A 21568-nucleotide genomic window follows, 5' to 3' on the forward strand; every position below is an offset into this window, starting at 1 on the left:
ACAGACTGGCATACATATTGATACTATTTTGGGGTACATAGTATGTTTTGTTTTGGTCAGTTTTTATTGGAATTTTTATTGGAAGTGCCACAACCAAATAAGTGCAATTCTGGTGTTTCATTTTCTTTTTAGAGCATTTACCATATGGGATAATTGCTTTTATATTTTGATAGATCAGTCTTTCACAGTCATGACAATGCTATATATGTTTAGGAAAGGGGAGGGGGAATCTAATTTTTATGTTTTTTTTTTTTTTTTACTTTTTTATGTTTTTTTAAAAACCTTTTTAATTTTTAATGTAATCTTTTTCAGTCCTCTCAGGAGACTTGAACCTCAGATATTTTGTTATTTTGTTCTACATAGTGCAGTGCTAAAATATTGCAATATACAATATAAATAATTTTCTCCTATTAAGGAGCACCTAGATCACAAGCATGGGGTCCTTCAAGACCCAAACATAGAGTCGCAAAGATGATGCAGGCATACAAGCAATCACTATATTTTAATGTTGCAGTCAGTGATTCAAATTGGCATCTAGATAGTTAAAAACAGGTACTTGAGCTAGAACAATAATACAACTGCATCTGCTGCATGTGGAGCAACTTCAGCTCCACATTTGCAGACCCCAACATAGATGTACAGGTAGGTACATTTGTGCTAAGGGTTTATTGAGGTACCGATGACTAGTTTGCTGGATACTGGTTTAAAGGTCATTATCTTCATGAGACAGCTCTATACACAATTTAGAGTGACATGTTACCTGAAAGACAGGAGGCAAAACCTTACATCCACAAGCAGTTTGTCAGATCCTGTCATTGCCTTAATTGAAATTATGATATTGGTGAAAGCAAGTAGCGGGATGCAGTGATGAACAGGAGGCAGAGCAAGGGTTAAAAATAACTTTTTTATAACAGGGATATACTCCACACAGGGAGAAGGAAAGGTATGAACAAGTAGTATTAACACTCTCATCACAACGACGGAGACAGTAAAGGCAATGGGTATAAATAATGTTCAACAGTAATTGACTTATCGGTCTGACGGCTTCAGAATGAGGAGCCTTGAGTGAGCACGGTGGTGCTGGCACGGTCAGCACATAATGGAAATGAAAGCTTATAGGCATCAGTGGTTCGGTCCCGGCCGGTGGCGGAGTGTCCTCAATGTCTGTTCTGGTTTACGGAGTAGTACAGAGAGAAGAAGTTCTGTGCACTGCCAGGGCTGGACAAAGCCCGGCAGAAGTTAGCGGGTGAGTAAGGGTAAAGTTCCCGGTAAGTCACCCAGTTACTTTTAGGTGGCACGCGCGCATTATACGATGGCCTGAAACGAGTGGTTACTTGTGCAGCAGGGGCCAATGGGCCGAAAATGGTTCTCTGGTCACAGTCTTTGTAGTGAGCAGCCGGGACAATGTAATGCAGTCCTGCGCTGTCACAGACAACAGAGCACCTAAATTCCCCTGCTGCATGCTGCATCTTCCCGCCAAGTCTCCTCCTTGTACTCTGCCCTTTTTATCCTCACTCTGCCCCCTGTCATCAAGTGCAAAGGTCAGTCCAGGTCTTTAAGCCTTCCCCCAAGCAACAAAGGTGACAGCCCTGACAATTCCGGCCCCGGCGTGAAAAAGGCACCCCCAATCTGGGCCCTCTTCTTACATTGGTACACAATTTGAGGCAATAGTAATGGTTGAAGAGACAGCCAAGTCTGTAATAACAGCATCACTGGGTGTGAATCTCCCTTAAGAACTAAAGGTAGGACATGTATATGAGTGGCAGATAAACCATGATGGTCCTATACAGTATAATATAAGTACTATGCTAATGAAATGATGTTCAGATCAACTGCAGGAAAGAGCAAGTGTGATTCTGATGCTTGATACAGTTACTGCTGAGCAAGGGGTAACCTTCCCTTAGCAGTGGGTTTTTAACAAGTCCATTACCTGTAGAGTGTTTTCCAAAAATTAACTCCTAAGCTAGCTGGGTTGCAGACCACATCCCAGGGATGAACGCTGGAAATGTATTCCCCATATCACCAAATATACTGCCAGCAGAAGTCAAGATGATGCAGTGAAGACTAAGTAATAACTGCACCTCTTGCACTTTGAGTGAATGTTACAATGAGTGACCTTATTGTGGGGTGAGAACACTTTGCTATGACATCTCCATCTTGTAGGAAAAGTGCCAACTCCTGAATCATTACTTCTCATGAATGGACATTTACCTTTCATGAGAAGGATTGTAGCTGTATTAACCCCTTCCCGACATTTGACGTACTATCCCGTCGAGGTGGGGTGGGCCCGTATGACCGCCGACGGGATAGTACGTCATAGCCGATCGGGCCGGGTGTCGGCTGCATATCGCAGCTGACATCCGGCACTATGTGCCAGGAGCGGTCACGGACCGCCCCCGGCACATTAACCCCCGGCACACCGCGATCAAACATGATCGCGATGTGCCGGCGATGCAGGGAAGCATCGCGCAGGGAGAGGGCTCCCTGCGGGCTTCCCTGAGCCCCCCGCAGCAACGCGATGTGATCGCGTTGCTGCGAGGGTCTTACCTCCCTCCCTGCCTGCTCCAGACCCGGATCCAAGATGGCCGCGGATCCGGGTCCTGCAGGGAGGGAGGTGGCTTCACAGAAGCCTGCTCAGAGCAGGCACTGTGAAGCAGCCTGCACTTCTCGCAGATCGGTGATCTGTCAGAGTGCTATGCAAACTGACAGGTCACCGATCTGTATTGTCCCCCCCTGGGGCAAAGTAAAAAAGTAAAAAAAAAAATTTCCAAATGTGTAAAAAAAAATAAAAAAAAAATATTCCAAAATAATGAAAAAAAAATATATATATTATTCCCATAAATACATTTCTTTATCTAAATTAAAAAAAAAAAACAATAAAAGTACACATATTTAGTATCGCCACGTCCGTAACGACCCAACCTATAAAACTGCCACACTAGTTAACCCCTTCAGTAAACACCGTAAGAAAAAAAAAAAAAAAACGAGGCAAAAAACAACGCTTTATTACCATACCGCCGAACAAAAAGTGGAATAACACGCAATCAAAAAGACTGATATAAATATCCATGGTACCGCTGAAAACATCATCTTGTCCCGCAAAAAACAAGCCACCATACAGCATGATCAGCAAAAAAATAAAAAAGTTATAGTCCTGAGAATAAAGCGATACCAAAATAATTATTTTTTCTATAAAATAGTTTTTATCGTATAAAAGCGCCAAAACATAAAAAAAATGATATAAATGAGATATCGCTGTAATCGTACTGACCCGACGAATAAAACTGCTTTATCAATTTTACCAAACCCGGAACGGTATAAACGCCTCTCCCAAAAGAAATTCATGAATAGCAGGTTTTTGGTCATTCTGCCTCACAAAAATCGGAATAAAAAGCGATCAAAAACGGTCACGTGTCCGAAAATGTTACCAATAAAAACGTCAACTCGTCCCGCAAAAAACAAGACCTCACATGACTCTGTGGAGCAAATGTGGAAAAATTATAGGTCTCAAAATGTGGAGACGCAAAAACTTTTTTGCTATAAAAAGCGTCGCTGGTTTCACACTTCCGTTTTTGTCTGCAGCGTTTTTTGCACAAAAAACGCATGCGTTTTTTCCCTATATTTAACATTGAAAACGCATGCGGTTTTTTTGTACGCGTTTGGTCGCGTTTTCAAACGCATGCGGTTTTTTTCTGCATGCGTTCATTTTCAGAAATACAACCTGCAGTATTTTCTTGCGTTTTTAAGCACATGCGTTTGTTTGCGTTAAAAACGCATGCATTTTTATCGAAAAAAACTGAAAACACACTGAAAAGCCACCCACCACCATCAAGGTGATAAAGGGATCCAAACCCTAACCCTAACTCTACCCCTAACCTCACCCCTAACCGTTTAATGAACATTTTCTGACAGTCATAGTGCCACGTATTTCAGTGCCACGTATTTCAGTGCCACGTATTTCAGTGCCACGTATTTCAGTGCCACGTATTTCAGTGCCATGTATTTCAGTGCCACGTATCACGTATTTCAGTGCCACGTGTTTCAGTGCCACGTATTTCAGTGCCACGTATCACGTATTTTAGTGCCACGTATTTCAGTGCCACGTATTTCAGTGCCACGTATTTCAGTGCCACGTATCACGTATTTTAGTGCCACGTATTTCAGTGCCACGTATTTCAGTGCCACGTATTTCAGTGCCACGTATTTCAGTGCCATGTATTTCAGTGCCACGTATCACGTATTTCAGTGCCACATATTTTAGTACCACGTATTTCAGTTGCACGTATTTTAGTGCCACGTATTTCAGTGCCACGTGTTTCAGTGCCACGTATTTCAGTGCCACGTATTTCAGTGCCATGTATTTCAGTGCCACGTATCACGTATTTCAGTGCCACGTGTTTCAGTGCCACGTATTTCAGTGCCACGTATCACGTATTTCAGTGCCACATATTTTAGTACCACGTATTTCAGTTGCACGTATTTCAGTGCCACGTATTTCAGTGCCACGTATCACGTATTTCAGTGCCACGTGTTTCAGTGCCACGTATTTAAGTGCCACGTATCACATATTTCAGTGCCACGTATTTCAGTGCCACGTATTTCAGTGCCACGTATTTCAGTGCCACGTATTTCAGTCACGTTTAGGGTTAGGGTTAGGGGTAGGGTTAGGGTTAGGGCTAGGGTTGGAGGTAAAGTTAGGGTTGGGGCTAAAGTTAGGGTTGGGGCTAAAGTTAGGGTTAGGGTTTGGATTACATTTACGTTTGGATTAGGGTTGGGATTAGAATTATGGGTGTGTCAGGGCTAGGGGTGTGGTTAGGGTTACCGTTGGGATTAGGGTTAGGGGTGTGTTTGGGTTAGGGTTTCAGGTAGAATTGGGGGGTTTCCACTGTCCAGGCACATCAGGGGCTCTCCAAGCGCGACATGGCGTCCAATCTCAATTCCAGCCAATTCTGCGTTGAAAAAGTAAAACAGTGCTCCTTCCCTTCCGAGCTCTCCCGTGCGCCCAAAAAGGGGTTTACCCCAACATATGTGTTATCAGCGTACTCGGGACAAATTGAACAACAACTTCTGGGGTCCAAGTTCTCTTGTTATCCTTAGGAAAATAAAAATTTGGGGGGCTAAAAATAATTTTTGTGGGAAAAAAAAGATGTTTTATTTTCACGGCTCTGCATTATAAACTGTAGTGAAACACTTGGGGGTTCAAAGTTCTCACAACACATCTAGATAAGTTCCTTGGGAGGTCTAGTTTCCAATATGGGGTCACTTGTGGGGGGTTTGTACTGTTTGGGTACATCAGGGGCTCTGCAAATGCAACGTGACGCCTGCAGACCAATCCATTTAAGGCTGCATTCCAAATGGCGCTCCTTCCCTTCCGAGCTCTGTCATGCGCCCAAACAGTGGTTCCCCCCGACATATGGGGTATCAGCGTACTCAGGACAAATTGGACAACAACTTTTGGGGTCTAATTTATCCTGTTACCCTTGTGAAAATACAAAACTGGGGGCTAAAAAATCATTTTTGTGAAAAAAAAAAAAGAATTTTTATTTTCACGGCTTTGCGCTATAAACTTTAGTGAAACACTTGGGGGTTCAAAGTTCTCAAAACACATCTAGATAAGTTCCTTGGGAGGTCTAGTTTCCAATATGGGGTCACTTGTGGGGGGTTTGTACTGTTTGGGTACATCAGGGGCTCTGCAAATGCAACGTGACGGCTGCTGACCAATCCATTTAAGTCTGCATTCCAAATGGCGCTCCTTCCCTTCCGAGCTCTGTCATGCGCCCAAACAGTGGTTCCCCCCCACATATGGGGTATCAGCATACTCAGGACAAATTGGAAAACAAATTTTGGGGTCCAATTTATTCTGTTACCCTTGTAAAAATACAAAGCTGGGGGCTAAAAAATCATTTTTGAGAAAAAAAAAAAAAATTATTTTCACGGCTCTGCGTTATAATCTGTAGTGAAACACTTGGGGGTTCAAAGCTCTCAAAACACATCTAGATAAGTTCCTTAGGGGGTCTACTTTCCAAAATGGTGTCACTTGTAGGGAGTTTCAATGTTTAGGCACATCAGGGGCTCTCCAAACGCAACATGGCGTCCCATCTCAATTCCAGTCAATTTTGCATTGAAAAGTCAAATGGCGCTCCTTCCCTTCCAAGCTCTGCCATGCGCCCAAACAATGGTTTACACCCACATATGGGGTATCAGCGTACTCAGGACAAATTGCACAACATTTTTTGGGGTCCAATTTCTTCTCTTACCCTTGGGAAAATAAAAAATTGGGGGCAAAAAGATCATTTTTGTGAAAAAAATATGATTTTTTATTTTTACGGCTCTGCATTATAAACTTCTGTGAAGCACTTGGTGGGTCAAAGTGCTCACCACACATCTAGATAAGTTCCTTAGGGGGTCTACTTTCCAAAATGGTGTCACTTGTAGGGAGTTTCAATGTTTAGGCACATCAGGGGCTCTCCAAACGCAACATGGCGTCCCATCTCAATTCCAGTCAATTTTGCATTGAAAAGTCAAATGGCGCTCCTTCCCTTCCAAGCTCTGCCATGCGCCCAAACAATGGTTTACACCCACATATGGGGTATCAGCGTACTCAGGACAAATTGCACAACATTTTTTGGGGTCCAATTTCTTCTCTTACCCTTGGGAAAATAAAAAATTGGGGGCGAAAAGATCATTTTTGTGAAAAAATATGATTTTTTATTTTTACGGCTCTGCATTATAAACTTCTGTGAAGCACTTGGTGGGTCAAAGTGCTCACCACACATCTAGATAAGTTCCTTAGGGGGTCTACTTTCCAAAATGGTGTCACTTGTAGGGAGTTTCAATGTTTAGGCACATCAGGGGCTCTCCAAACGCAACATGGCGTCCCATCTCAATTCCAGTCAATTTTGCATTGAAAAGTCAAATGGCGCTCCTTCCCTTCCAAGCTCTGCCATGCGCCCAAACAATGGTTTACACCCACATATGGGGTATCAGCGTACTCAGGACAAATTGCACAACATTTTTTGGGGTCCAATTTCTTCTCTTACCCTTGGGAAAATAAAAAATTGGGGGCGAAAAGATCATTTTTGTGAAAAAATATGATTTTTTATTTTTACGGCTCTGCATTATAAACTTCTGTGAAGCACTTGGTGGGTCAAAGTGCTCACCACACATCTAGATAAGTTCCTTAGGGGGTCTACTTTCCAAAATGGTGTCACTTGTAGGGAGTTTCAATGTTTAGGCACATCAGGGGCTCTCCAAACGCAACATGGCGTCCCATCTCAATTCCAGTCAATTTTGCATTGAAAAGTCAAATGGCGCTCCTTCCCTTCCAAGCTCTGCCATGCGCCTAAACAATGGTTTACACCCACATATGGGGTATCATCGTACTCAGGACAAATTGTACAACAACTTTGGGGGTCCATTTTCTCCTGTTACCCTTGGTAAAATAAAACAAATTGGAGCTGAAATAAATTTTGTGTGAAAAAAAGTTAAATGTTCATTTTTATTTAAACATTCCAAAAATTCCTGTGAAACACCTGAAGGGTTAATAAACTTCTTGAATGTGGTTTTGAGCACCTTGAGGGGTGCAGTTTTTAGAATGGTGTCACACTTGAGTATTTTCTATCATATAGACCCCTCAAAATGACTTCAAATGAGATGTGGTCCCTAAAAAAAAATGGTGTTGTAAAAATGAGAAATTGCTGGTCAACTTTTAACCCTTATAACTCCGTCACAAAAAAAAATTTTGGTTCCAAAATTGTACTGATGTAAAGTAGACATGTGGGAAATGTTACTTATTAAGTATTTTGCGTGACATATGTCTGTGATTTAAGGGCACAAAAATTCAAAGTTGGAAAATTGCAAAATTTTCAAAATTTTCGCCAAATTTCCATTTTTTTCACAAATAAACGCAAGTTATATCGAATAAATTTTACCTTTAACATGAAGTACAATATGTCACGAGAAAACAATGTCAGAATCGCCAAGATCCGTCAAAGCGTTCCAGAGTTATAGCCTCATAAAGGGACAGTGGTCAGAATTGTAAAAATTGGCCCGGTCATTAACGTGCAAACCACCCTTGGGGGTGAAGGGGTTAACACCTGGAATCCTATTCTGCTCCAATGGAGTTTCAATAATATTTTACCAGCTTTTTATCAAGAGATGAAAAAGCTGTGGTTCAAAATAATTTAAGCCAATGTAATTAGAGAAATTACCAATTCTTGAGCTGCCCTAGTAGTGTTGGTATGTTGTAGACTACTGAATTTATGGACATACCAGGATGCCTATGCACTGCCGAGAGCAGAGGAACCCTTGATGGCAATGCAGACATTTCAAATATTCAGGGGAGGTGTGGTTCAGACATTCCATAGTGCTTCCCATGCCTTTTAGCAGATGCGTTATGATGAAAGTTGTCTTTAAATAGAAGGCCCACTTATTCTGAAAGAGTGTACCTCAGTAGGATGAATATTTTATAATTCCGTGGTCTTCTTTAAGGCAGATGCAAAAAAAGCAATGACTATAGTTTACCAACACCATATACAGTGTTCAAAGCACATTATATTTCTCTTGCTGTATCTCAAAGCTAAAGCTAATCCATGTATACAGGGGGTTGGCAACTGACCTCAATGTGGCATCTTGTGTAATGCACATCATAAAGCACATCAGTCACTCATGCTAATATACTTTCCATCATGCAATTCTACAATGTAAATTTTCCACTTCTGTTCAATATAGATAAATCTTACAAAATACCTTTTATTACAAATATAGATCTTGTTCTTATTTGACATTAATACTCTTTGCTTTTATCAGCTATACAAAAAGGTGACTTTTAGTTCTTATCTCTGCACTTATTCATCTTACCTCATTCTTTTCAATAAATACATTTCACTTCATGACTCGATTTGGTTCACTATTAAAAGGAGCTATCTACAAAGACGTTTTTACTTAAATGTTTTATTTTTCAGTTGATAAAATAATTTCTAAGAAATCTATTGATTTTTCTTTCTGAAATATAATATATTTTCTTATTTTTCTCTGTCTATAAAAATCTTGTCATTTCACTAAAATTTTATACTGTTATATAAATAACATATATATAAATAATTTGAAAAAATAAACTAGATGTGCCTGCCTGGCTTCGTGCTGACCCCATCCAGTTAGTTTTGGCTTCCAAGAGCAGGCACGAGTTCATGTTTTTTAAATTACAGAAGAATCCCAATACCAAACCCAGTGCCAGGACTTTATAACAGGCAGATTACATCAGTATCTTCTGTAGTCTCATACAAAGAACACATAAAAGAGGAAGAGATTTACAGAGAAAAACGTCAGTTGGTAGATAAAATCTTTCCTGCTATTTCATCTTCCTTCCAAATTAATTCAAATTGAAATGATTTATAAAGTAAACTATCTAGTTATACAGAAACTTCAGCAGACACGTGAAATCATACTCCATAACCAAGTCCACATTAAAACACAACTTTAACTTGGTTTTTGAAGAGAATAAGTTATCTTCTAGAAATCACTAGCTGCAGCTAGCAGCTCTGGTATCTACATGTTCCAAGGAAGGCCATATTTTTAATACACCAAAACATTTGTGGGCCAGTGCCTAGGGCGGCCAGATGCAGGAATCGCACTTAATTTAGAAATTATTATGTTTTGTTCAAACTGTTATGTCAGAGACCTCCTAATTAACTACCTAGAGGTCAGCACTGTAATTAGTTCTGTACACAGGCAACTTTGCTATTCGCCAGCTCACCCACCTCTATTAGTCTGTGTGCTGAGGATAAAAATTATGATGTTGTGTAGCTGCTGTCCAGGGTTCATACAACTTGGCCTATTCATCTTTACAATGTTGCTTACAGGGGTTGTTCATTTTTTAAGACAATTGTTTCTTATCTAAACAAGTTCAAGACAGGGTCATTACTCCCATTCCTGACAAGGCATATTTCCTTTTATTTTCCATACATGTTGTTTAACCTCTTAACGACCAGAGGTATTTTTGGTTTTGCATTTTCATTTTTTGCTCCCCTTCTTCCCAAAGCCATAATTTTTATATTTTTTCCAGGACAAGTTGTACTTTTGAATGACACCATTGATTTTACCATGTCATATACTAGAAAACAGGAAAAAATTCCAAGTGCGGTGAAATTGCGAAAAAAAATGGAATCCCAGAGTTGTTTTTTGTTTGTTTTTTTTACTAGGTTCACTAAATGCTAAAACTCATCTGCCGCCATTATGATTCTCCAGGCCATTATGAGTTCATAGACACCAAACATGTCTGGGTTCTTTTTTATCTAAGTGGTGAAAAAAAAAATCCAAACATTGTTAAAAAAAAAATTGCGCCATTTTCCAATACCTGTAGCGTTTCCATTTTTTGTGACCTCGGGTTGGGTGAGGGCTTATTTTTTGCACCCTGAGCTGTCATCTTTAATGATACTATTTTGGTGCAGATATGATCTTTTGATCTCCCGTTATTGCATTTTAATGCAATGTAGCGGCTACAAAAAAAACGCAATTTTGGCGTTTTGATTTTTTTTTCTCGCTATGCCGTTTAGCGATTAGGTTAATCCTTTTTTTATTGAAACATCGGGGGATTCTGAATGCGGCAATACCAAATATTTGTATGTTTCATTTTCTTTTTATTGTTTTATTTTGAATGGGTGAAAGGGGAATGATTTAAACTTTAATATTTTTTTATTTTTTTTATATTTTTCCAAACTTTTTTTTCTTACTTTTGTCATTCTTCAATAGTCTCCATGGAAGACTAGAAGCTGCCCCAACCTGATCAGCTCTGCTACATGGAGGCAATGATCAGATCACCTCTATGTAGCAGAATTACTCACTTGTTCAAATCAAGCCCAAATCAAAGGGAGGAAGTCCGACGTCAGCGAAAATTTACACCCAATGTTGGAAAGTGGTTAAATAGCTCTAAAAAAAGTATTAAAATAAATGTTTTGTCTTTTTTTCGTGATCCAATAATCAGATCAAACTCGGACATGCTTCAATCTTTTCCTCACAACGGCTCGGCCCGAGGAACAAATGTAACATGGGTGCAGTCCCATATAATAACATTGGACCAAGTGGAATCCAATGTTTTGTCGGATCACACTCAGATGGAAAATACGGTGGTGTGCACCTGGCCTTTGCATTAAACAGCTCTTGCACCCTCTATACACATGTCAATCAGATGGTTACTGGGTCTAGAGATGCAAGCGCTGTTGATCCTTTCTATACTATATGCACAGTGTTTATTTAGTTCTAGGTATACAGAGATTAAGAAGGCAGAGATGGTTTCTCAACTTCTCTATGGGAAGTCCCACTGTGTCTGACAGCCATCGCCATGCAAGCAGTTTCACAAATCAGTGCAGCCGATAACTCTGGAATGGCATTGTACAATGTCCATTCAGAGTAATATGCAGACTGCCTGGACATTTTATGTGTATGTGAGGTAGATGTAGTTACAAATATCAATAATACTAATAATAATTTCAATAATGATAATAATAACCATATTGATAGTACCCTTACTATAACTGCTATACTAATAATTATAATAATTTAATATTGTAATCTTAATTATCATTTGTTGTTGTATTATTGGTGTATTGGTATAGCAGTAATAATTTTGACGGAATGATTATTATTATTGATAATTTTGTATTAATTATTATAGTAGTGATAATAGCGAATTTTGACCAGTAGTACACAATGTACACAGGTAAGTAAAACAATACAACACACTACTTGACTTTAAAATGTATGCTTTGTAGTGCAGTTTAATGTGCCCTATTAAAAATATAGTCTTCTTCATATAACTGTTTTACATATTTTCTTATTTTACTGGAAATGGAAAAGTACCGTATATCATGGTTTCAAATACAGGGTTTATTTGCAATTCTTTTTCTTAACTAGCGAAAAAAAAAGCCACTACATACAGTGTATTTTTTAGTTACGGTGCCATTTTACTTTTTTGGGAAACACAGGTATGGCGGGGGGATTTAAGTGTGTTCCCATATGCTTTTTATTTGATGTTAAAATCACAAAAAAACGCTGCATGTGAGTACAAAAAACAAAAGTGTAACATCATTTAAACTATGTTTATTTACTGAAAACAAATAAATATAAACACGTAATGAAAACTCAAAAGTATTAAAGTAATCATATTTTATTTATTAAAAGCAAATTTACAGCCTATTATACAATATTACCAATAGCACTGGTATATGTATGAGCAAATAATACCCCTTTACCGTGACCACATATTACCATGACATAGTGACCAAAGATTACCACCATAGTGATCATTAGCAAAAAATGTTCTAACACCAAAATTATATAATGGTAGATATTAGTTGTATACTGAATCACTGTACAGCCTATGTGTGTATTTTGTGACATAGTGACATTGTCTCTGATCGCAGTCATTCATTCCCCCTAATCTTTAATCTTTAACTATATGATCCTTATCTTTAATATGTAGGAATTTACAAATAAGGTATATAGCTCCTCTCTTTCCAATATATAAGGGTCATAAGTTAAATATTCACTTATGAATATTAAGTACATCGTCTGTGCTCCACTTTGAATGGGAATCCTATGCATACATCAAGGGAGTGTTGGAAACATAGTGCTGGCTTCACATTGTACGCGAGATAGCTTACCATGCAATTATACTGTGGACTCGCGCAGAAGTAGTCTGGTATTCTGAAATACGAAGTATATCCTTACAGTCATGATCGCCTCTGTGCAACCGTAGGCATGTCAGTAAGTACTCCCGGAAGGAATGTTCATCCAGTGTGACCCATGGCAGGGTACACCGGCAAGTAGTAGTGGCTGATTGGCCATATGACTTTGTGTAAGGCACTTTTTTGAGTCCCCGAAGTGTACTTTTCATTGGAGGTGAGAACCGCAACAGAAGTAAACACTTATAAAGTGTAAGTGGCGTCTCCCCAATTAAGTATAATTTGGATAAATCTTTGCTATGGTGAATATGGAGTGCGCTAATAGACATGTCACTGAATATGTGACAATGCTTTGGGGTCATTGCATTAAGTTTATCATTTGGTTAGGATGTAATATGAGCCATGATTGGCCTACCATCCGTACTGGGTGATTGGTTGATTTTTTCTGTGACATCAGACCCTAGGTCTTAAAAGGTCTAGCAACCTCATTTTTGGCTCATTACAGCCTCAATCCCCTGATGACACCAGTCTAGCTGTGAAACATGTTGGGATGTGGGAAGGCTTAGGAGCAAATTTTAATAGCACCAACCAGTGAAATTATAGTGTGGGATTTTGATGGGATATAGGTAGTGACCGCACCTGACCCCATACCCCTAAATATGAATACTATTACATATAGGAATTAGGACTGTGAGCACCTTAAAATATGCGAGTCTAATAATTAGTATCCATTTAGTGTCCATTTAGATACACTGACAAGTGCAGTTTTTAATAATTAGATTTTCCCTTAATAGTGTCATTAAAAGCTTAATTGTATGGTCTTCAGTTAGGGATTATTTACCTTTGTCAATTTGTAATGCATCCATACTATATAATGCATCCATACCATATAATTACACCCTTCTTTGTCTACACCATGCATCAATTATGCTTTCCTTTGTGCCTCCATACAAAAATTACTCATCTTTTGTGCCCATGCAATAAATAGGTCACCTTTGTGCCCCTTACAATAATTAGGTCCTCCTAAAAACCCCAAACAATAATTATGCTCTCCTTTGTGGCCCACATACAATAATGAATGCAGTAATTATCCCCCTTTGTGCCCCATACAATTATTACACCATCCTTTGCATCCATATACAATAAATAGGTATCCTCACTGTCACCATATACTAATGATGATTTCCTTTGAGTCCTCCCATGCTCCAATTTTCAATCATAAAAAAGGAAACTTGCTTCACCAGATACACCTGAAGAATGGAGAGATCTTTCTTCTTCCTGCAGACTTCAGCTAGGCACTTTCATCATAATGAAGTAAGATTATTCAACCTACAGATGCCTTTTACTCACTCCCAACTCATGGTAAGCTGTAGGCCTAAAGCAGCTTGTGACTTAACAGAGTTAAGTGGCAGAGTAGAGACAGAATGGTTTTCTGTTCTTAAACAGTTTTTATCAATATCTGCATTTTGAAACCGCAGATACTGTTAAAAGCACTGCCTGTGCACGGTCTCAACACCTGCGACTGCGATCCTTACAAAATTGCCTTTACTGTATATAACTTAATTAGGTCATTGAGATTTTTATGAGATCTAAAATATGTGTTTTACACTGTACTGCAGAAAAATATTAATTTTAATACTACAACCTACGTAAACTATCAGCGCCATCTAATTATACTAATGATTTCAGAAAAGTATCTGACACATAATTAGACTGTCTTATAATCCATTCCTTTATTTCCTATGTTTTGAGTCTTGACACACAGGGAATAGAAAAGCTGACCTGGATCTTCTGCCTCAGGCAGTCACAAGTAAATGGTGCAGGCCTCAAATGATTGACAAGTTTCACAAATAAAAGGCAAAAGTAAGAATGTCAACTGAACTAAAATAGACTCAGCAAGGGAGATTCATTTGTCTTCATAGAAAGTACTCTATCATATATCATAGTACGACAGGCTTGCTGAATTTCTGCATGCAGGCTATACAGTGTGAGATTATTTACTTTATAAAGCTCTGGAATGAAAGAACTTAGTTGACAACTTGTGTATGCTAAACTATGCCGATATATGTAACAGATTAATACATTTTATATTATAGATTATCTGCTCCTCAGAGTCAGTTTTCCTTGTTATGACAAATAAGCAAATTTTATAGTACAAGCTGCTGAACAATAATTCTCTGCCTCAGGCTTTAATATGATTACTCTGTCAGCAAATCGAGGCATGTACTCATTCTTGCAAAATGATATGCTCAGTTCCCGCTAGTTGTAGATGACAGCACATTGAAAGATGACAATCATTGTAATTTTAGTCAATTTAGGAATAATGAAAAAATAATGTCACATATACACACAAACACAGGATTTGTTAATTGCTCTTTAGCCATTGACCTCTCCATGCAAAACCCAGAAACTAACCTGCCTTTTCATCACAAAAACGAATAGTGAAGAGGTTTTCCAGGACTTTTAATATTTAAAGCCTCTATGTATTGATATTACACTAAGATTTTAAAAGGTGTTTTAAAATTTGTTAAAAAATAATAAAAGAATGTATACTCACCAAAAGAAATGTGTCTGTTTCTCACATGTTAACTAGTTCTGGACTGGTCATAGACATTAATTGTCTGGACAGTTCTTAAACGTCAGTGCAGTCAAAACAGCTTTCACTAATTTGTGAAGCTGCTGGGCAGAGAGCAGATAACCATGGTTTATTACAATGTTGACCTTCTTGATCTCTGTATACACAACACTAAACCACCACTATGTATATAGATTAGAAAGCACTTAAGCCCCCGTCTCACTAAGCGAGATCGCTAGCGAGATCGCTGCTGAGTCACAAGTTTTGTGACGCAACAGCGACCTCAGTAGCGATCTCGCTATGTGTGACACGTAGCAGCGACCAGGCCCCTGCTGTGAGATCGCTGGTCGTGTCGGAATGGCCTGGACCGTTTTTTGATCGTTGAGGTCCCGCTGGGTAGCACACATCGCTGTGTTTGACACCTTACCAACGACCTCGTTGACGACTCAGACACTGAATCGTCATAATAGCTCCCATGTGACATCGTTGTACAGGTCGCTACAGGTCGCTGGTGAGATGTCAAACAGTGAGATCGCAGCTGCAATCGTTGGAAGATCTCACTGTTTGACATCTCACCAGCGACCACATAGCGACACAGCAACGATCCCTGACAGGTCGTATCGTTGTCGGGATCGCTTTAGCGTCGCTAAGTGAGACGGGGCCTTTACCTTGCTTCCTCCTCCAAACCCAGTGAACATGTGATAACTGCGTGTATAGAGAAAACAGGAGCTTCGGAGTCCTAGGAAACCTAAATATCTCTGTTATTCAGTGAAGAGGCTAACATAATCTTGTAGATGCGGCTAATATTACAGCTCCAATGACAAAGGAAATCAGCAAAATAGAAAATGTATTGATATGTTAAAATGACCTACCAAAGGTCTTTTAAGACATTATGGAGGCACATTGTGTAGGCTGACTCTTATCAAAATGAACAAGGCCGGGATTGGCCCAGACTTCTCAACCCCACCGGATGGCAGCAGCAAAACATAAAGTCAATTCATATTTTTTTTTTCGGTGTATTCACATGCATCCCTTCTCACCCCAAAAAATAATATATGGTTTATGGTTTCTTCTTTTTCCTTGTCCTCTTCCTCCATAATCATATCAACAGGGTCATCATGCAGCCCTCATTCCAAACTTTTATAGGGTAAACAGGCAGCGATCGTTCATAATTTTTAGAGGTCATCATGCCCCACCCTCATAATTTTTATAGGGTAAACAAGTGGCCTTCAGTCATTATTTTTAGAGGGTCTTCATGCGGCCCCCTCTCACAATTTGCAGAGAGTAAACAGGTGGCCCTTTCTCATAATTTTTAGGGGGTCATCATGTGACCATCGCTCTTAATTTTTCTAGTGTTTGTATCATACCCTCCGTCATAATTTTTACAGGACGTGTATGAGGCCTACCATTGCAATTCTCATAAATATATATATATATATATATATATATATATATATATATATATATATATACACCCCAGGGGTGAGTGTTTTTCAGTGCCTGCACCTAGTGCATAGGCTTTACCAGTCAGGAGTCCTACTCCTTAAAAATGAGAAAAAAATGTTTTTTGAGGCCCTGCTTTACTTGTCTTCCAGGGAGTATTGCAGTCTCTACCTCTATTTTTTGATAACCCTTGTACTTATTGCATAGGTTTTACCAGTCTAGGAGTCCCACATTTTGTATGAGATCCTCCTTTATATCTAATACTGGGAGTATCGGAGTCCCTCACCTTCTAATTTTTGGCAGTTCTTGCATTGTCCACATAGGCTTTGTGCGTTTCAGAGTCCCTCTTTCAGAAATTAAACAGGATGTGCCTGACAATGTCACACACACCACATGTCCAGATAAGGGGGTGGAGAAGGCATTTCTTTTTTTCTTTTTTGTAATTTTGCGTTATATGTAAGTCATTATACATGAAAGAATGTTTCGTAACTTTTTTCTGTAAAAATCCATTTTATCTTCGGTTGTTTATGTTTTATTGTCAGTCCGTAAAAGTGGAGAAATACTCTGACAACATTCTTCTCAGCATCGAGGTGTCTTTTCCATGCTGTTTTAATTCCATTTGAGCACTGTTTCCATCCATTTCAGTGATTTTACTACCTCCCCAGCCCTCCTTTTAGGGTCTGCCAGAAAAATGCTTGAGTTTCCCATTCACCTACATTATACTCTGTACACAAATTGAGTCCGTCGAAGTTTCTGACCTGCTCAATTCAAGTCCTGAGCACTCAAGAATTTTAGTGCTTGATCATCACTAATGTTTAATGAAAAGTTATATGTTATCAATTTTTTTCCTTGCTGCAATTATACAATTTGTTTAGAGATTTGATTTTGACACAAACGGTTGAGATCTATTTGCTATATGTTGTGGTATTCAACAGTCTTCAACGTGGCAGGCATCACTTCTGATCACTGGGTGCCAATCACTTGATATGATAGCCGAGAGCCTTCTAAAGGCTCCCATGACTACCATATGAGATTTGCTATGAAATGTAGTATGTGACTGGGTTTCATGGGCATTTGTCAGTTTCACAGTATTCTACAGTGCTATAGCATTGCAGTGTATTGCCTTTATAAGGGCAGGAGTTATTGGGACTAGCCAGGTCATAATAGCTTATAGGGCCTTTATAGGGTTAGTGCTTGACTACCAAGGATGAGGAACAGAAGTCAATGGGACGTGAATTAATATGCCATGGCTACACGAATTGGGTGATATTATTCCTTCTTTCCTTGATCTATTTACCTTACTAAATACAGTAATAGATTGCTAGCTATATCCCTATGATATTTGAGTTGGGTCTTTTGTGATATGGACCACCTCTATGAGGATTGACCACTGTCAGTCAAGAGTTCTAATCTACACATGCTACCACTTTTCTTATCTATAGTTAAACATCCTATTTCCCCAGTTTGTGCTATATTCATTCCTTTGTTATATGTTATTTTAAGCAATTTGGGATATCCGCTATTTAGCTTGGTAAGAATTAACATTAAAGGTTACATTTTAATAACACTCACTTTCATGCTCTAATGATACATGAGCTTTATATGCAAAAAACAAGCCTTTACATAGCTCCATTAAAGGGAACCTGTCACCCTCAAAATTGAAGATGAGCTAAGCCCACCGGCGTCAAGAGCTTATCTACAGCATTCTGTAATGCTGTAGATAAGCCCTCGATGTATCCTGAAAGATGAGAAAAAGAGGTTAGATTATACTCACCCAGGGGCGGTCCCTCTGCGGTCCGGTCCGATGAGCATCGCGATCCGGTCCAGCACCTCCCATCTTCTTACGATGACGTCCTCTTCTTGTATTCATGCCGCGGCTCCGGCGCAGGTGTACTTTGTCTGCCCTGTTGAGGGCAGAGCAAAGTACTACAGTGCGCAGGTGCCAGGAAAGGTCAGAGAGGCCCGGCACTTGCACACTGCAGTAGTTTGCTCTGCCCTCAACAGGACAAAGTACACCTGTGCTGAAGCCACAGCCAGAAGACAAGAAGAGGACGTCATCCTATGAAGATAGGAGGCCATGGACCAGACCACGATGCCCATCGGATCGGGCCGCCCCCAGGTGAGTATAATCTAACCTCTTTTTCTCATGTTTTAGGATACATCGGGGGCTTATCTATAGCATTACAGAATGCTGTGGATAAGCCCCTGATGCTGGTGGGCTTAGCTCATCTTCGATTTTGAGGGTGACAGGTTCCCTTTAACAAAAGAATAAAATAGTTATGGGTCTCATAATATGGTACAATTGCAGGTTTTCCACCAATTCATTCCATTTGGATTTTTTTCACATTTTTCAATACATTATCTACAGTAGTTAAATGGATGGTGTCATTCAAATCTATAACTCCTCTCACAAAAAACAAGCCCTGATAGTCTATGTCAATAGAAAATCAAACAAAAGTTATGGCTCTTGGAAAAAGTGGAGATAAAATGGAAGAGCAAAAATGGAAAAACCCCAGGTCCTTAATGGTTTAAAGTAAAGTAATTTTAGATAAATTCAATGTTAGCATGACAATATTATTTTCTCTTAACAGGGTTGTTGATGGGATCGAAGATGATAAAGGCATTGAAATGGGTCAAGCATTTGATTTTGAAGCTTATCAGCTGAGACAGCAAGCACGAAAGAATCAAACTGTTGCAGGTACCAAACATGTCATGATTAACCGAGAGTAAGAGTGAGTCATATAAAAAATGTATTTGCGTAGCGTCATTTAACCATATTAATGCATAAATAAGATTTTCAAGGGAAAAGTGCTATGGTGTTAATTAGATTATAGGACAAAATAGCTATTGTAAATGTAATAATATAGATTTTTGTTCTATTTTTTTCAATTACATTTCTGCAACTCAGAAGAATCCAGTTGCATGACTTCAGGTAAGCTAAAGCTATCCATTTTTGTTCTCTTCTCTGCTTCCAATATTTATGGTATGAATTCTGTAGTACGTAAAGAGCAATTTGGAATTTGTCCTTACACACCACGTAAGGTCCCTTTCACATATACACATTTGCACTACGTGTGGCATTAGTGTTTTTAACGGATGACACACATACCCGTATGCTTGTGTGAACCACACAGGGACATGTCCATTTCTATGTGTCCGTGAAAAACACTTACAGCAACTTTTACAATATTACAGAGATTATAGTGAGAAAAGACCAATGTCAGGAACAAGATCAGCTCAACATTTGTTGCGGAATTGACCATTTCTTCTATGGGCTTGTGGCCATGACAATATTTTCAGTCCAAGTATGATCTGACAAAACATTAGATTGCGCTCAGACCAATGTTATTCTATGAACATGTCAGAATTTTTCCTCGCACGTGGTCAAATGAAAGTGAGATTTAATCGAAAGAGAGTACATACAATATTGACGTTTCGGTCTCAGATTAGACCTTCATCAATGTACCTCTCAGAGTATTTTCACAGATTGACGTTCTAATAGGAGATTAATCCCTCTGCTTGTGGCTGGTACAGCTATAAATAGCAGGCTACACTTGGTGCCGGTGCTGTGCTATGCGGACGTGGCATCCACCGCTCGTCCTGAGGATTAAATCTCACTTTCATTTGACCACGTGTGTGCCAAGTTTATCCACAACATAAGTACGGTTTGGGCACCTACTTGTGCACCACAATTTATAGTAGTGCCTACGGCTATCTTCCAAGAATTTTTCCTCGGACCTAGCTGGTTTGAGGAAATAATCGCTGCATGCCAGAGTTTTATCCGATATTCAGATCACATTTGGCTATGCAAGTCAATGAGTCCATGGAAATCAAGGAAACTGCAGTTGTGCGATTTCGCAAACTGACAGCATGGATAAGATGGAATGAAAATTTTCTGTATCTTCTCATCCGAGAGACTTGGATCACACTGTGCGCACACTCTGAGCAAACTTTGATCAGAGTACGATTTGCATAATCAACCATATTGAATGAGAGAATACACGGTTGTCTTCACCTATCCTATGATAGACTGATACTTTTTCTTACAAACCAAAACTCAACTTTTGTTAAATATTTGTACCACATGACATGAACTTACTGCGTATGCATCTCAATAAGGTTTCTCATTGTATTTTCACTTCTGTTCCAGAGGATATTTCATTCCCCACTGATATGCATTTTAAAAGTGCATTTACTGGTAATTTTTTACGACAGCTCATTGACCCAAATTTATCACAAAGAATAATTTTACGACACCAGGGAAAGTATCACTTGGTACATTATTACGTATCTCTGAAATACTTGAGATAAAATTACATTATTAGATAAATGGATTAGCGACATGTAAATGATTTTTCCAGTAACTTGTAATTCGGCTACCAGTAACTTTGTGTGCTACATATCCCATCCATTAAGTGGCCTGGACCAGCTTTGTAATTAAGTGAAGGAATCAAGATTAATGATGGTTATTATATAAATTCATTTTCCATAGGCTATAGCTAACCCCACCAATCATTATTTATAGTGGCAAAATAATTTCATTAGGTAAATGGAGAAATTCAAAATTTACAGTTTCAAGTTTACCGATATTATTTCATGATTAGGTACAAAGTTCTGTGTTGATTTTTTAATATAACAAATCACAAGTTAGGGGACCCCTAAAAGCTACAGTACATCTCTACTTTTGCACATTTATAGTGATCAGGAGTTGTAAGGAATGGCAATCAAGCAGATGTGGTGCAGCTCCATAAATGTATTGTATATGGTATCCATGAGCAATTTTCAAGTAATTCTTTTGTTATCAAATATCACCCAGAAAATAATTAATTTTCTTAATCACAAAAGATCACTCTCTTTTCAACTATGATCC

General features: G+C 39.0%; 1 protein-coding gene across 2 annotated transcripts in view; it reads left to right on the forward strand.

Annotated features, from left to right (window-relative positions):
- The window catches only part of KCNH8 (potassium voltage-gated channel subfamily H member 8), a 728911-nt gene that overhangs the window by 677721 nt on the left and 29622 nt on the right, over positions 1 to 21568 (forward strand). For both annotated transcript variants that reach the window (XM_077268880.1, XM_077268882.1), the window contains 2 exons: positions 19290 to 19396; positions 19607 to 19630. In XM_077268880.1, the coding sequence (XP_077124995.1) occupies positions 19290 to 19396; positions 19607 to 19630 (131 nt within the window). The remainder of the gene's footprint in view (positions 1 to 19289; positions 19397 to 19606; positions 19631 to 21568) is intronic.

Source organism: Ranitomeya variabilis, chromosome 6 (assembly GCF_051348905.1).
Source record: "Ranitomeya variabilis isolate aRanVar5 chromosome 6, aRanVar5.hap1, whole genome shotgun sequence".
NCBI classification, from domain to species: Eukaryota; Metazoa; Chordata; class Amphibia; order Anura; family Dendrobatidae; genus Ranitomeya; species Ranitomeya variabilis.